The 15411-nt window shown below is 51.7% G+C and overlaps 3 protein-coding genes across 4 annotated transcripts; 1 reads left to right on the plus strand and 2 right to left on the minus strand.

Annotated features, from left to right (window-relative positions):
- Window positions 1-1584: 1584 nt before the first annotated feature.
- Window positions 1585-7239, plus strand: Mlst8 (MTOR associated protein, LST8 homolog). 2 transcript variants are annotated; one of them, XM_005349174.3, is made up of 9 exons: window positions 1585-1625; window positions 2103-2308; window positions 2470-2521; window positions 2607-2769; window positions 3101-3176; window positions 3259-3411; window positions 4328-4452; window positions 4553-4716; window positions 4810-7239. In XM_005349174.3, exons 2-9 carry the CDS (start codon window positions 2180-2182, stop codon window positions 4926-4928), a joined length of 981 nt encoding a protein of 326 aa, XP_005349231.1. In that variant the 5' UTR covers window positions 1585-1625; window positions 2103-2179; the 3' UTR covers window positions 4929-7239. The 2 variants fall into 2 exon arrangements, with proteins under 2 accessions (XP_005349231.1, XP_013202877.1); XM_013347423.2 differs by lacking the exon at window positions 1585-1625 and adding an exon at window positions 1632-1957.
- Window positions 5394-6853, minus strand: Bricd5 (BRICHOS domain containing 5). The gene is made up of 6 exons (XM_026780639.1): window positions 6803-6853; window positions 6518-6664; window positions 6183-6335; window positions 6012-6113; window positions 5600-5753; window positions 5394-5500 (listed from the first exon to the last, which is right to left on the minus strand). Exons 1-6 carry the CDS (start codon window positions 6851-6853, stop codon window positions 5406-5408), a joined length of 702 nt encoding a protein of 233 aa, XP_026636440.1. The 3' UTR covers window positions 5394-5405.
- A 2211-nt stretch (window positions 7240-9450) lies between the features above and the next one.
- Pgp (phosphoglycolate phosphatase) lies at window positions 9451-11422 on the minus strand. The gene is made up of 2 exons (XM_005349176.2): window positions 9915-11422; window positions 9451-9821 (listed from the first exon to the last, which is right to left on the minus strand). The coding sequence occupies exons 1-2, from the start codon at window positions 10906-10908 to the stop codon at window positions 9496-9498; spliced, it is 1320 nt and encodes a 439-aa protein (XP_005349233.2). The 5' UTR covers window positions 10909-11422; the 3' UTR covers window positions 9451-9495.
- Between the last annotated feature and the right edge of the window lie 3989 nt (window positions 11423-15411).

The following is a 15411-nucleotide window of genomic DNA, read 5'->3' on the forward strand; positions in this document are numbered from 1 at the left end:
AAGAGAGTCCATTGAGGTGGAGCTGGTACTGGTACCAGGGAACAAAAAAGAAGATGAGATTTTCTGTCATCCGCAGTACACAAGGGTCAAGAGGTGGAAAGAAAGTATCTATCAGGTTTGGCAGATGAAGCTGGGCAGTGGCCTTGAGGAATTTCCCCAGAGAGCTGGGGGGGAAAGCTGAGGAATGAGGGGGAGGTGGGAAGTGCAGTTACCGAAGTGGCAAGGACAGCTCTTTGGAGGAGAGAGAGTTTAGCTGGAAAGAGAATACTAGAGTTGTTTTGGTTCTAAAAGCACTAAGGGGGAGGCTGGAGTTAGCACTGAAACTCAGATGCTAGTATAGTTGCCTAGTGAGTGCAAAGCCCAAACATTTACAGTGTTAGAGACAGGGAATTTGAAGTTCAAGGTCATCCTTGCCTAGTAAATTTGAAGTTATTATAGGGTACCAAGCAAACCCTGGTTGAAACAACAAAGTGTGGGGGGAGGGGTGTGTGTGTGTGGCACACACCTTTAATCCCAGCACTTGGGAGGCAGAGCTAGGCGGATCTCAGTGAGTTCGAGGTCAGACTGGTCTACAAATTGAGTTCCAAGACAGCCAGGACTGTTACATTAGAGAAACAGTGTCTTAAAACCCTACCCCTGCAAAAAACAAAAACAAAACTGGGGGGGGGGTGCACGCCATTAATACCTAAAGGCAGAAGCAGGTGGATCTCTGTGAGTTTGAGGCCAGACTGGTCTACGGCGTGTGTTCCAGTATAGCTAGGGCAGCACAGAGTAATCTTGTCTCAAAACACCAAAAACAAACAAGCAAGCAAAGCAAACAACAAAAACTCACTAAGGAGGTAAAGGTGAAGAGGGCCTGGGGAAAAGTGTGGGGAAGAGGGATGTCTATGATCAGGGACCTGGGTGCATGGACAGGAATTGGCCTTGGCCAAGGAACTGGACTCACCCTCTTTGTGGTCATAGGAAAATGGGTTTGCAGCCCCATTTATAGGTGCAGTGAAAAGAATTCATGGGAAAACAAGACCTACTTTGTGGAGATAGGAGGACAAAGATAAAGACGAAGTCATGAGAATCTGCAGTTCTAAAGGGGTTCCTAGGCTAACTTGTGTGCACTGAGGATCAGGCTAGGGCTGGACAGGTCTGTAAAGGCCCAGACTAGGGTTACCAGATAAAGCAAATAGAAGTACAGAATGCCCAGTTGCATTTGAACTTCTTGTAAGAAAGTAATCCTGTTAGTACAACGTTTGAGATATGTTTATACTTTAAAAAAAATTATCTGAAAGTTTTGTTGGAAATTCTATCTTGGTAGGTAGGGTAGGGGATTGTGTATGTGTGCAGGGGTAGGGGACAACGACAGTGCAATCCTTCCTGAGAAACAAGCCTGAAAAACAGGCAGCCGTATCAAGGCTGTGATGATCAAGTCTGGGGTCGCGGCTGATGTCCCTCCGCGCTCGACCGCTTCTGCAGTTCCTGGTCTGAGAACTTTCAAATGTCTTTGGTAACTCCCCCACTCATGGTCTCGCCCTGAGCAGCTATCGATAACTCTACGCTCGGCCCGGCTTCTATCGACTCGCTCCTACTCGCCTCGCCGTCCTGGACAAGGCAGAGTGCTGAGCGTGTGTAAGGTACGGAGTCCGCGGAACGAGGGCTGAGTACTAGTCGCTGGGTGGCTAGGACGGTGCGGTCGGGGTAATCGGGCTGGCAGGACAGAGCCAGAGCAATCTGCAGAGCACAGGGGAGCTCGGGGGTCCTGCCGCCCAGCTCCCCCACCCATCAGAGCCCAATGCCGGTCAGCTACGCATGCGCAGCAGCCGCGGTGCCCGGCTTCCCCAGTCGCCCTGCGCCTGCGTTGCCTACCCTTGCGGCAGACGGCGCCCCTGTGATTGCCCTCTGTGTGTGACTGCCTCCTGCTGGCTGTAGGCGGGTTGGCGTCTCCTTCCGTGCTGATGAAGCGAAGGTACTGGCGCCAAGAAGCGGAGGAACTGAGTCGCCTATCTTGTGACGGCCAGCGTGACTCTAAAGATTCATTTTCTTATCTTTAAAGTGATAATACTTAGTGTACTGTGCAGATTGTTTTCTCATACATGTATCTTTCCCTCTAGATGTTTTGACCTTTGGACTTTGCCTATCATCTAGCGCCTGGCCCCGTGCAGGCCTCATTTTCCCCAGTCATCAAACAATGAACACCACCCCAGGCACAGTGGGCAGTGACCCTGTCATCTTGGCAACTGCAGGCTATGACCACACTGTGCGCTTCTGGCAGGCACACAGTGGCATTTGCACTCGAACAGTGCAGCATCAGGACTCTGTATCCTTCACTTGGGAGCAGGCAGGGTGGTGGTGGCCAGGATTAGGTATGAATGCCAAGTGCCTGGGGAAACTCAGGCCAAGTGGTGGAGGTCTTGATAGCCTGTGGCCCCAAGGCCTCCCTTTCCAGGGTTCCCTTCCCATCATCCTTAACATGTTCAGCAGGTGAATGCATTGGAGATCACACCAGACCGAAGCATGATTGCTGCTGCAGGTACCTGAGATTCTTGACCTCAGCCCTTCCTTGACTGGTGGCAGGACTACCTGCAGCCATGCTTCAATTTAGCCTGTGTCCCCAGGTTACCAACATATCCGCATGTATGATCTCAACTCCAATAACCCCAACCCCATCATCAGTTACGATGGAGTCAATAAGAACATCGCATCTGTGGGCTTTCATGAGGATGGCCGCTGGATGTACACAGGCGGGGAGGACTGCACAGCTCGCATCTGGGACCTCAGGTGTTGAGTGCTGGACTGGAGAGGGTGGCTGTCTGGGGAGAGGGCAGCCAGGGGGTTGTCTTTGGGCAAGTACCCCACGGACAAACTAACCAAAGGGGCGTTTGAGGGGAGAAGGAAAGCAGGATGGACCTCCATCAAAGCCAACCCTGCTTCAGGCTAGCGGCCAGACATCCATTCCCTTTCTGCTGGCTTCACACTGCCATCTGTGGGGAAGACCCAAACTCCACAAACTTCCAAGGCAGAAGCAGCTCTTATTAGCAGAGAATGGGGGATTTTGGCGGGACACCAGTAGTTTGCATTAGACACCATGTATAACCGTAACTCCCCACAGGTCCCGCAACCTGCAGTGTCAGCGTATCTTCCAGGTGAATGCGCCCATTAATTGTGTGTGTCTGCACCCCAACCAGGTGAGGAGCACTCATGGGGCCAGGTACCTGGGGGCTTTGGAGGGCAGAGCTACTGCTGCATCTTACCCCCACTACATCCCAGGCAGAACTCATTGTGGGTGACCAGAGCGGTGCTATCCACATCTGGGACCTGAAGACAGACCACAATGAGCAGCTGATCCCTGAGCCTGAGGTTTCCATCACGTCTGCCCACATTGACCCTGATGCCAGCTACATGGCAGCAGTCAATAGTGCTGTGAGTACCGGGATTGGGTACAGGGCCATCTCAGCATCTAGCCCCTCATCTTCTGCAGATGACTTGATTCCTTGGTCATCCCTCAGGCCTCTCTAAGTTTTCTTTCTTTCTTTTTTTTTTTTTTTTGGTTTTTCGAGACAGGGTTTCTCTGTGGCTTTGGAGCCTGTCCTGGAACTAGCTCTGTAGACCAGGCTGGTCTCGAACTCACAGAGATCTGCCTGCCTCTGCCTCCCGAGTGTTGGGATTAAAGGCGTGCGCCACCATCGCCCGGCCTCTCTAAGTTTTCTACCCAGCTCCCAAAGTCAGGCACCTGCTGTCTGCCATAGCCCACCCATCAAACTAGGCACCTCAGCCAGTATTTCCCTTTCTTTTACGTTCCAGTCCATGACTTTGATCTTCCCTGATACTGACAAACTTCTCTGTGGCCTTCCTGGGATGCCTGATCTGTTCTCCTTCAACTGTAGAAGTATCCTTTAGCCTTATTGACAGGCTGCACTGTTCTGGGACCTTAAGATGCCTGGCTCCTTCTCATAGACTGCAGGATGCTCCAGTTTGGTCCTTGCTTCCATCTCTAGTGTCGTTTTCTCCTTTTAAATCCTAGAACGTCACTTCTTCCACATGCTTGCATTTCCTCCTCTCAGCCTTGGGTTGTTACCTCTTCTGTCTGGGTGTTCTCCTTACTGCCTCCCTCCTGCACATCTCTGCTGGCCAGCAGCAGCCTCTAGGGAGCTGTGTTCGAGTCTTCGGCCAATGTGGACTCTTGCTTTTGACTGGCTGGGTATGGTTCCTTGTTGGGACCAAGCTTCCTGTAGATATGACCCAAGATGCCAGCCTTCCTACCATGGCCCAGGTGTCCACGGATCCAAGTCCAGTTCTGAGGGTCTGGGTTTTGAATGACTGCCCTTCTGTCCTATAGGGAAACTGCTATGTCTGGAACCTGACCGGGGGCATTGGTGACGAGGTGACTCAGCTCATTCCCAAGACCAAGATCCCAGCCCACACACGCTATGCCCTGCAATGCCGCTTCAGCCCTGACTCCACGTGCGTGTTAGGGTTTGGGGGAAGAGGGCATTTGCAGGGGCTGGGGACACTATCTGGTGTGTGGTCAGTGGATACAGGGATACCCAATGTCCAACCCCAGGCTCCTTGCCACCTGTTCAGCTGACCAGACATGTAAAATTTGGAGGACATCCAACTTCTCCCTGATGACAGAGCTCAGCATCAAGAGTGGTAACCCTGGAGAGTCATCCCGTGGCTGGATGTGGGGGTGTGCCTTCTCAGGGGACTCCCAGTACATAGTCACAGGTGAGCCCTGCCCTCTGTCTCCCCCACATTGCCTTGGCCTCTGGAGAGGCCACTCAAAGTTGCCACTCTCTTCTGCCTGCACCCCCTTTGCAGCCTCCTCTGACAACCTGGCCCGGCTCTGGTGTGTTGAGACTGGAGAGATCAAGAGAGAGTATGGTGGCCATCAGAAAGCTGTCGTCTGCTTGGCCTTCAATGACAGCGTGCTGGGTTAGCCTCTACTCCTTGAGGCTGCACTGGGAAGTCAGGACTGCCTGGTATAGTGGCTCTACGTGGATGAGACTCAGGTCAGCCTCTGCATGTCAGGCCACCTGGAGCTGACCAGACTACCCTGGCCCTGCCTGGCCAACCTAGACTTGCTGAACACTCTGCCCTGGGACTCTCTCCATGCCCAGTCTGTTGTCAGAAGGTTCACCAAGCCAGGCTGCGTGTGCCTGGACAGGGAGTCTTTGCTCCCTTTAGGAGGCTAGACCCACAGGGATTGGAACTGTTGAGATTTGAGGTTGGTGCTTGTTTCCCAGGTATGTCACCCCACTTGCTCCTCTCTACCCCTGTACAGGTCCTGAGGCCCCCAGAAATTACCACTATGGCCAGGTAATCTGGGTTTATTTGTCCCTACTGTCAGCTTCCATTCACTGGTGGTGGTGACCTGACCAGCTGGCTGACCTGTGGGGACAGGATCGGTAGGGGGCTTAGTCTGGAAGGTAATAAAAGCAGACAGACACACAGATGTTGCTCGGGAAGCAGATGTCAATGCAGAGGTAGATCAGCCGCTGTCTCTGGGGCCCTGGGGAGAAGGGAACTCATGAGTCCCAAGGGCTCCGACCCAGTACTGTCCTGAAGGAGCCATAGGCCTGCCTGTTCACTCAACCCTTCCCCAGCTCACCCTCTGCTCGTCGGGCCCAGTAGATGGGAGTGTCCACACAAAGGTGTTGCACCGAAGCTCCCACTTGGGCAGGGTCCACAGTATGGCCCCCCAAAACTGCCAGCAGCTCCTGCGCATAGTGGGTCTCTTGGCCAGGTACATGGGACTCCTGGGCCTGCAGAAAGACTCTGGTGGGCCATCGTATAATACTTTCTTGATCCTGGCTGGGTAGGGCATTCGTGTTCCACCCCAGCCTGATGGCTCTTCCACCTGCTCTTGTCAACAGCCTTAGTCAGGGGAAGATAGAGCTGTCTGTTCCCCTGAAACCAGAGCCTTGGCTGGCCCAGCCAGGCTGCACAAAGGACCTTTTGTTTGTCCCCTGGCCTTGGGGAGGGGATTTGGAGGGGGTGGCAAGCCAAGTAGTACTGCTCACCCTGGAAGTGTTCACCAGCAGCCTTAGGGTCTCCCAATCTTGGGCTTCCATCAGCCGGAGGAAGCAGGCCTGGTGCTCTGCAGGGCGGTAACAGATGTAGCCCTGGGGAGGCAGACAGGTAAGTCAAGGCCACCCCATACCTCTACTCTACCCCCTCCCAAGCTTACTCACACTTTGCCCGTCGAACAGCACAGCCCAGCTGTGGTTGCTCTGAAGCGGAGTCACCACGATAGTTGCCATGTTCTGGGCCACGTCCACTAGAGTGGTTTGGTTGGGCCAGGGTACCCTGGAGCTTGAGGTCTTTCGGAGCATCTGCAGCAAAGGCTAAGGGGTATTTGGAATTCAGCCCTAACATTGTATTTCCACATTACCTGAGTTGGCCTTTGTTCCTGCTGCTCCTCTGGCTATCTGCTCAAGGCCAGTGTTTAGGCCTGGCCCTATGGGAGATTCTGGTCTTCCTGCTCCCTTCCCACTCTGTATACCCCTGGGTTTGAGGAGTGGCTCACCTTGGGAGGGCTGTACGTGAAGCCAAGAAGCCCTCCTGCCATGGCCCCTGCAGTGACCAGTGTCAGCAACAGCAGCAGGCCCGCTGTTCTCCAACCCCTATGGCAGGGTTTGGTCTTCACCTGGGGGCATATTACTGTCAGAGCGGCTTAGACTCTAACCTGGGTTAGAGTCCAGGGAGCGACTTGCTCAGGGAAGGGGCTGATGGTAGGTGGTGACACCTCTGTCTCCTATGGTGTCCCTGTGTCCTTGTCGGGGGTGGGGTGGGGGGTGGCAGAGACACTCACCTCAACAGGCCTGGACCTGAGGCTCTCAGTGTGGATGTGCCCTTGCTCCATGCTGCAGCCCCTGCTGACAATGCACTGATTGTCTACAGCCCCTTGGAGGAGTCAGCCAGGGAAACCTCAGGATGCCTTTGATGAGTCAAACTGTACCCTCCCCTCCCAATCCCACTGCTTCCTTCCCAGCCAGTATCTGATATCCTGGGTCAGAGCCAGGACAGCCCTCTTCCCCCACTGCTGGTCATCAGGCATGTCTCTGGACACCTGGCCTGTGCAGATCATGGTTCTGGGAGCGAGTGAAAGCAGGGCCTTGGTAGGAAGTCAGAACGGGCTAGATCTTGGCCAGGATGATTTTGTCTGTTTTGGCAGTTAATTTTCTTGGAATCCGTTACCTCTGGACTCCTGAGCTAGACACAGACCATCAATAAATGTTCAATGAACCATCAGTATGAGGCTAATTGCTTTTTTTTTTTTTTTTTTGGTTTTTCGAGACAGGGTTTCTTTGTGGCTTTGGAGCCTGTCCTGGAACTAGCTCTGTAGACCAGGCTGGTCTCGAACTCACAGAGATCCGCCTGCCTCTGCCTCCCGAGTGCCGGGATTAAAGGTGTGCGCCACCATCGCCCGGCATGCTTCCTTTCTTTACCTGTAAACTCCCAAGCCTCTTTCCAGACCCCATTAACACCAGATAGGGTTGTGGATATTCCCATGTGCACACAGTGGGCTCCAGGCTGCACTGGACAAACAGCTTGCTGTATATCAAGGATGGCTAAGCCAGCCTGTTCCCTAACATGTTTTTTCCTAACCAAGCTGATTGCTCTGGTCCCTGGTCTGTCTAGCTACATGGTAGCTCAGCTGCACACATATACACATATTTTACCCAGTAGCTGTATTCTATTGTTTTTACGCTACACACTTCCTGTTTCTTCAGGACCTGTTTGTTCCTCAGAAGAAGGGTGGGGCTACAGTGGTCATGTCCACTGCGTAAGATTTTGGAACTGGGATCCTGGCCTGCCTTATGTCTCCTGCCTTGCCCCCATCCATAGGTAGACAGGTGTTATTCAAAGTATATAGAGGAAGGCAAACCTTATCAGTGTGGGTTTGAGAGTTTAATGTGCATTTGAGTTCACAGTGAAATAAGGTGGAAATGTAACACACATAGGTTCTCAGGCTACTGCCCAGTAGAAGAGGGGCATCCCTTGCTGCTGCACCTACCAGTGCTCCTGTGTAGGTGATAAAGCCACAACAGAACAGTAATTATCCTACCCAGACTCACGGAGCCACCCTCACAGAGGATCAGCACCAATGTTAAAGGCACTGCTGCTTTCATGTTGAATTATGGCATTATTCCACTCCCAGCAACCCCTGACCTGGGAACAGCTTCAGGCATGGGATACATTTTATTGCTTTGAGAACTTGGTGAACAGGTGAAGTGCCATGATCATGAGTAGCCATAGGGCAAGGAGCCAGGAAGGAAGGAGTCAGCCAAAAGGAACAGCTTCCTGGGTTTGCCCCCACGAACGCTGTCCAGTCTGCTCAGCAGACTGCTAAAGGTCAGAGACTTGCAGAGCAGAGCAAAAGGCCAGAGATGCTGAGAAGCCAACTGGTTAGTAGGGTGGGCCTTCTGGCTGGCCGTCAACAAGGAAATCCAGGATGGAAATAGATGGCTTCGTGGAGCACCAACATATAACCCAGCCACAACCCAAAGGACAGAGGCCACGGAGGTTGTGAGACAACTGTTCTCAGGACTCCTCTTTCCTTCCATATCCAGAGGGCACTCTGGGAAACAAGGCAATCCTTGGGCTGCACATTGGCTATGCTGCTGATGGTGGCTTAAGGTTTTTTCAGTGGGATTTACCTAAGACAACACAGCTATTAATCCATACACTAAAAATGCAATTCCACACCTGACAATGTTGTTGAGTAGTTTAAAAAAATTTTTTTTTTTTTTTAAAAAATAAACACTGTTCTAAGGTCCCTGTACAGCAGTATGGAGTTAAATGCAGGCACCCATACCCGCTCAGCAGAGCACACTCAGTGAGACATTTGGGTTTAAATTCACACAAGAGAGCCCAAGTTTAGCTAGGCTGTTACTGTGCATGAGACTGCAATCCTGGGCATCAGAACAGACAATTGTGACATCAAAGTGGTTTTCAAGGAAGCCAAGATAAGTGGAAGCTGTCAAGGGCAGCATCCTAAACATCAACAACAGCAATCCCTCCTGGGAGCAGCTTCCTCCACTCCCACCCAGCATGGGAGAAACTGGGAACACAGGAGCAGGCTCCTCTGTAGTATGGTCACAATGGAGGACAACCACCCCAGTTTCTGGTCTACACAAGTGTCTCATAAGAGCCCTTCTTTTCCTCTCTGCCCATCTGAGGGTCTGATCCCTGAATACATTTTTCAGCAAAATGCATGACGCACACCCCTTGACCTCCTTCAGACTCATCAACAGGGCCTAAGCTTACCCGAATCCTGGGCAGATGCTACGACCACCCCACAGCCTTCCAAGTTTAAAAGTGCATCTTAAAATACAACCATCTGTAAACAACACCCCCAACTTTGCCTACAAGGTTAATGTCTTCCTCGGCTCAGTTCTAATTAACCTGCAGCCACCTAACTGAGTCATTTCTAAGCCCCACCTATTAACTTAGGTAACTGATTTAAAATTTTTTATTCCAGAGATTAAAGACACTAGATCTTTAACCTTGAAGGGCAGGCAGGAGGTCGGCTATGCTGTCAACATAAAAGTCAGGGACCATTTTCTTCTTGTTCATGCAGTCACTTTCCTGATTAATCTTCACATCCTCAAGCGTGGAGACTCCGGTGAGGGTCAGGATAGTCTTCAGGCTACAGGTGGCGCCCAGGAGGATGTCTGTGTCCAGGCGGTCTCCCACCATGACGGTGCGCTCTGGGTTGATCCCATACTCCCGGGCCACGCAGTCGAAGATGAAGCGGCTAGGCTTCCCGATGATGTCTGCCTGGCGCTGGGCGGCCATCTCCACGGCTCGCACCAGGCAGCCGGTACCTGCAGGGCGAGGGAGGGAAGGGGACGCTGGGGGTCAGAGGACACGGAAGGGCTGGACCCGCCCTCCAACCTCCAGCCCTCAGGCGCACGGACCCGCAATGAAACGGCCGTTCTCCAGTGGGAGCCGGTTGTCCATGTTGGTGCCCACGAGCAGACAGTCGGGCTGCTGCAGGTACCGCACGGCCTTGGTGAGTTTCATGTAGCTGAAGTGTGGGTCGAAACCCACCACTACCGCGCGCACGTCGGGATCGAGCGGCACGGCCAGCCAGTCGCTCGGGCTTTCGCCCTGCAACGCCTCCGGGCCCACACCCACGCTGGCGACACCCACGGCCTCCAGCTCGGCCGCTAAGGCCGGGCTGCCCAGCACGTAGGCCTTGGGGTCCGGCACGCCGGCCAGGCGCTGGCGCAGATAGAGCGCGCTGCAGTAGGCCGTGCCGAAGACCTCGAGGCCCGCGTCGGGCCCCGCCGGGCCGCCGAAACCCAAACGCCTTAGCTTCTCGGCGTAGGCCGTGCGAGTCTTGCTGCTGTTGTTGGTGATGAAGCCCAGTCGCTTGCCGCGGGCCCGCAGCGCCCGCAGGGTCTCCGGCGCGCCCGGCACGGCCGTCTCGCCGCGCCACAGCACGCCATCGCAGTCGAACAGCAGCGTGTCCACGTCGGCCAGCAGTACCCTGGCCCGCTCGGCGTTCAGCCGCACGCAGCGGGCCTCGTCGCCGCCGGCCTCCGCCTCCGCCATGGCCGACCGCTGGCCGCCGCCGCCGCCACCCGCCGCCACTGCCGCCACTACCGGCCGCTCCTCACAGCCGCCCGCCGCGGCGCCGGCCCCGCCTCTGCGACGCTCATTGGCCCCGCTCCTCGCGCGCACCGCCCATTGGCCTCCGCTTGCGCCAATCCCTCGCCCGTTCCCGCGTGCCGCAAGGCGCACAGCCGCTACCGTCGCGGGCCAGGCGCGCGGAGGCGGGCAGCCATTGGCTGGCTGGTCCGGATACGCCGATGATTGGCTGGCAGAGCGCCAACCGGCAAGGGGAAAGCGTACGCTACGGAAACGCTGCGGGCCGTGAATGGCATGGGACGTAAGGCGGCTGATCATGGATGGACGCGGGGTAGCTCGCTCATTGGAAACTGGTGGTCAGCCTAGGTGACGGAGACTCCAGGTCAGGGACCCCGGGCCAGGCCGGCCGCTGATTGGCTACCTCTTCTGGCGGTCCTGGCTGGGCGGGGCTACCCGCAGGAGCTCTGCAGGAGGGGCCACCGGCGTTGCAGTCGTCACGTCGGCGCCTTAGAGGTGAAGTCGGAGCTCGCACCGCGTCTCTTTCTTTGGAGCCATGCCCAGCCTGTGACCTTAACTACAAAAGGTTCTGTACTACCTGTTCCAGGGATGGAAATCGTGTCTTTGATTCAAAAAGTTGTTGATAACCATCTTGCAACCCTACTTTTGTTTTAAAAGGTTATCTGACCACTTATGACTTACCTTTTTCTGACTACCTTGTTATGCCCACCTTGCAACCACGTCTTTGTTTCAGGAGATCGTTAGGATTTTATGTTCTGCTCCTACAATCTGTCCTATTTTGCCTGCCAAATTCCCCCTACTCCTGAGTTTTCTTTTTTCTTTTTTTCTTTTTTCTTTTTTGGTTTTTTCGAGACAGGGTTTCTCTGTGGCTTTGGAGCCTGTCCTGGAACTAGCTCTGTAGACCAGGCTGGTCTCGAACTCACAGAGCTCTGCCTGCCTCTGCCTCCCGAGTGCTGGGATTAAAGGCGTGCGCCACCACCGCCTGGCCATCTCCTGAGTTTTCTAAAAACCTCGTTTTCCTCACATCCAATGTTGACCTTTCAACTCCGCCTTAGGGGGAGGCAGTACATGTACACGAATTTTAAAAAATACTTGGTTTAATTCATTGTTTGCTTTAATTAATTCGGCCATGATGCTTTGGGTTGGTGGTCTTTCTCTTCCCGCCGCTGGGATTAACAGAGTACAATCTTTAATAGAGATTCCTCTAGGCCACAGGTGAGAATTTTAAAAAGATTAGAGCAAGCAAATTAGAGTGAATGCATAATCGCAGCCAGAAACGTGGTTGGGAAGAGATATCCGTTATTGACTGGATAGTAATATAAGAGCACTTTTGTGAAATGTTGGAATTGTGCTATGTCTGATACTTGATACATGCACATATTATGTAAAAATTGCATTGATCTGTACTTAAGACATAAGTGCATCATTGTATACTACGCCTCAATAAAACAATAAAAGTATTAATAGTTGATGAGGACCATGACAGCTACCAATTGCTAAATGCCATACTGTGGGCAATGTGCCCTGTATCCCAACCCCACTGTTTTGCCATTACTAGTTCATGTCACTTGGAAACTGGGAAACCGTTTTTGAAGAACTGAAACAGAGAATACAAGTACCCTTGGGAAGTTCAGGTCTAATCATAAACAGAAACGAACCTAGTATATCTTTTCTATAAGATGGCTTTTAAGCCTAAGATGGAGGCGGGCTGGCTTTTCACCCCTCCTGAAGACCACCCTGAGTTTAGTTCCCAAGCACTCAAATTGGGCAGTTCACAAGTGCCTGTCACTCCAGCTCCAAGGGACAGTGACTTTCTTTTCTTTTCCCCTTTGTTCTTTTTCTTTTTTTAAATATTTATTTATTTATTATGTATACAATATTCTGTGTACAAGTAATCCTGCAGACTAGAACAGGGCACCAGACCTCATTACAGATGTAGGTTGTGAGCCACCATGTGGTTGCTGGGAATTGAACTCAGGACCTTTTGAAGAGCAGGCAATGCTCTTAACCTGAGCCATCTCTCCAGCCCCGCCCCCCTTTGGTTTTTCAAGACAGGGTTTCTCTGTGGTTTTGGAGCCTGTCCTGGAACTAGCTCGGTAGCCCAGGCTGGCCTCGAACTCACAAAAATCCACCTGCCTCTGCCTCCCGAGTGCTGGGATTAAAGGTGTGCTTCACCACTGCCCGGCAAGGGACAGTGACTTTCTTCTGCCCTCTGTGGACACCTGTGCACACATGCACATACACACACATAATTAATAATATTTTTAAAGATTTATTTTTACTTTATGTATATGAGTATTTGCCTGCATTTATGGTAATCTTGGAAACCGGAAGAAGGAAGGAGTAAACAGCTGTCGTGAGCTCTCTTTTGGGTGCTAAGAACTGGATGACCTGCATGGTGGTTTATACCTTTAATCCCAGGATTCAGAGGCAGAGGTAGGTGGATCTCTGTGAGTTTGAGGTCATCCTGGTCTACAAAGCAAGTTTTAGAACAGCCAGGGCTGTTACACAGAGAAACCCTGTTTCCACAAACATTATAATAATGTATGTGTATGTGAAATCTTTTGAAAACTATTATCATTGTTTTCTTTTTAAATTAGGTGTGTGTGTGTCCATGTGTGACATGGCAAGTGGGTCCTTGGGCCGCAGCTCAGGTTGACAAGCTTGGCTGCTATGCCATCTCACTGGCTCTGTCTTTGTTCATTTGTTCTGAGACAGGATTTTATAAACTGAGGCCAGCCTCAATCAATATATACTGAGGGTGACCTTGAATTTCTGTTCTGTGTCTTGCAACTATTGAGATCATAGCTAAGTGCCACCATGCTCAGTTTGTGCATGCCAGGCAAACCTCTGTCAATGAGCTACGTCCCCAGGCCCCTTTTGTTTGATTGTCTTTTGTTTTTTCAAAACAAACCTTCTACTCTGTAGCCTGGGCTAGCCTGGAACTTTTGGCACTCCTCCTGCCTCAGCTTCTGAGTGCTGGGATTACAGGCATGAGCTGCCATGCCTACTCTAGGACCATCTTATAAGTGAGATGTACCCTTGGTTATCATGCTTCCTTAACTCAACATAGTGCCTGTGAAATCTGTCCTCGGTTTATTTTTAATTTTTAGTGAATTATCTCTTGGGCTGTTGTAAAAACATGTGGTTTTGTCTGTTTCCTTGCTGATGAGCACTGGGTCGTTTCCAGTTTAAGACTCTTGTAATGTCTCTGTGAAGATTCTTGTTTCTATGTATGAATATATGGACATATGTTCCCGTATCTGGGGTGTATCATTTGGAGTGCAATAGCTAGGACATAGGCGAGGTATGTGTTTATCAGCATCACCTTGACGTACACTGTCAGACTAAAAGCAGTTCCCAGTTTCCCTGAGGCTCTGCCCTGTGTCATGTAAATTCCCAGTTCCCAATGTGTCCACCTCTTGCTTTGCTCTTGAGCCCCAGTTCTCCACAAGGGTTTTTCTGAATCACTTCAACCTTCAAACTCATCAGACAAACCCAATGACCTCAATACTCCTAAGGTCCTATTTATGGAATATCCTATCTCTGCTGGCCTGGAAAACTTCAAGGACCACGGCCTTGGAGGGCAGAGACTGCAGGGCTCCTTCCTGGAGTCCATGCTACCTAGGAGAACTCCTTCATCCCTCTGATTTCACATTTAGTCTGGGGAACTGAGCTGGCAGCGAGAAGAGCTGCACTTGACAAAAGCTCACAAAGACTGATTCTGTCACTTAGAAGCCCCACGTTGATTTGGTATACAGGCCACAATGGAGAATGCCAATTACGAACAGATGTGACCAGACTTCCGAAACACTGACCCGATTGCCTTGGTTTACCCTTGTCAGTAAGTTCACAGACATCAGCACCACTCCTGCTGGGAGAATCATAGGACAATCCTGAGAAACAGGTACTGTTAACACACCTCTGTGACAGGGAGAAACTGAGCAACAAAGAGCCACCAGCTGACTCCAAACCTGAACACTGTCACCGGGTCTCCTGCTGGTGAGAGGGACAGCCTGCGTGGTGGAAGAGTACAAAGGAGAGAAGACCTTCAGGCTGAGGTCCTGGGGGAGTCTGGAGGGGACCACATGGGGGAGTGGCCATATGGATGGACTGGAGCCCATCTTGATGCTTTCCTCGTGCACAGCTGGTTCAGTATATATCCTCTAGTAGATGGCACCAGTGTCATGTCCTCCCAAGTGAGGAACATCCCTGAAATGGCACAGCCAACGATGCAGGGTAGATGTGACAGTTGATCTTCATTGTTGTCTTTGGGGTTTTTTGGGTTTGTTTGTTATGCTTTTTCTTGTTTTTTTTTTTTTTTTTTTTTTTTTTTGAGACAGGGTTTCTCAGTGTAGCCCTGGCTGTTCTAGAACTCGCTTATAGACCAGGTTGGCCTCAAACTCAGAGATCCGCCTGCCTCTGCCTCCCAAGTGCTGTCTGCCTTCCAAGTGCTGGTATCAAAGGCATGCATCACTACCTGCCTGGCTCTTGTTTTTGTTTTTTGTTTTGAAATATGGTGTCTCTGAGTACCCTTGGCTGTCCTGAAACTCACTCTATAGACCAGCCTGGCCTCGAACTCAGTGATCTGCCTGCCTCTACCTCCTGAGTGCTGGGATTCAAGGTGTGCATTACCTCCACCTGGCTTTATTTAGATGTTTTATAAAATGTCTTACTATGTAGACCAAGATGGGCTTGAACTCATAAGCTTCTGCCTCCTGAGTGCTGAGATTAAAGGTGTGTGCCATCACACTTCTGCCTCCTGAGTGCTGAGATTAAAGGTGTGTGCCATCACACTTCTGC

Source organism: Microtus ochrogaster, chromosome 7 (assembly GCF_000317375.1).
Source record: "Microtus ochrogaster isolate Prairie Vole_2 chromosome 7, MicOch1.0, whole genome shotgun sequence".
NCBI lineage: Eukaryota > Metazoa > Chordata > Mammalia > Rodentia > Cricetidae > Microtus > Microtus ochrogaster.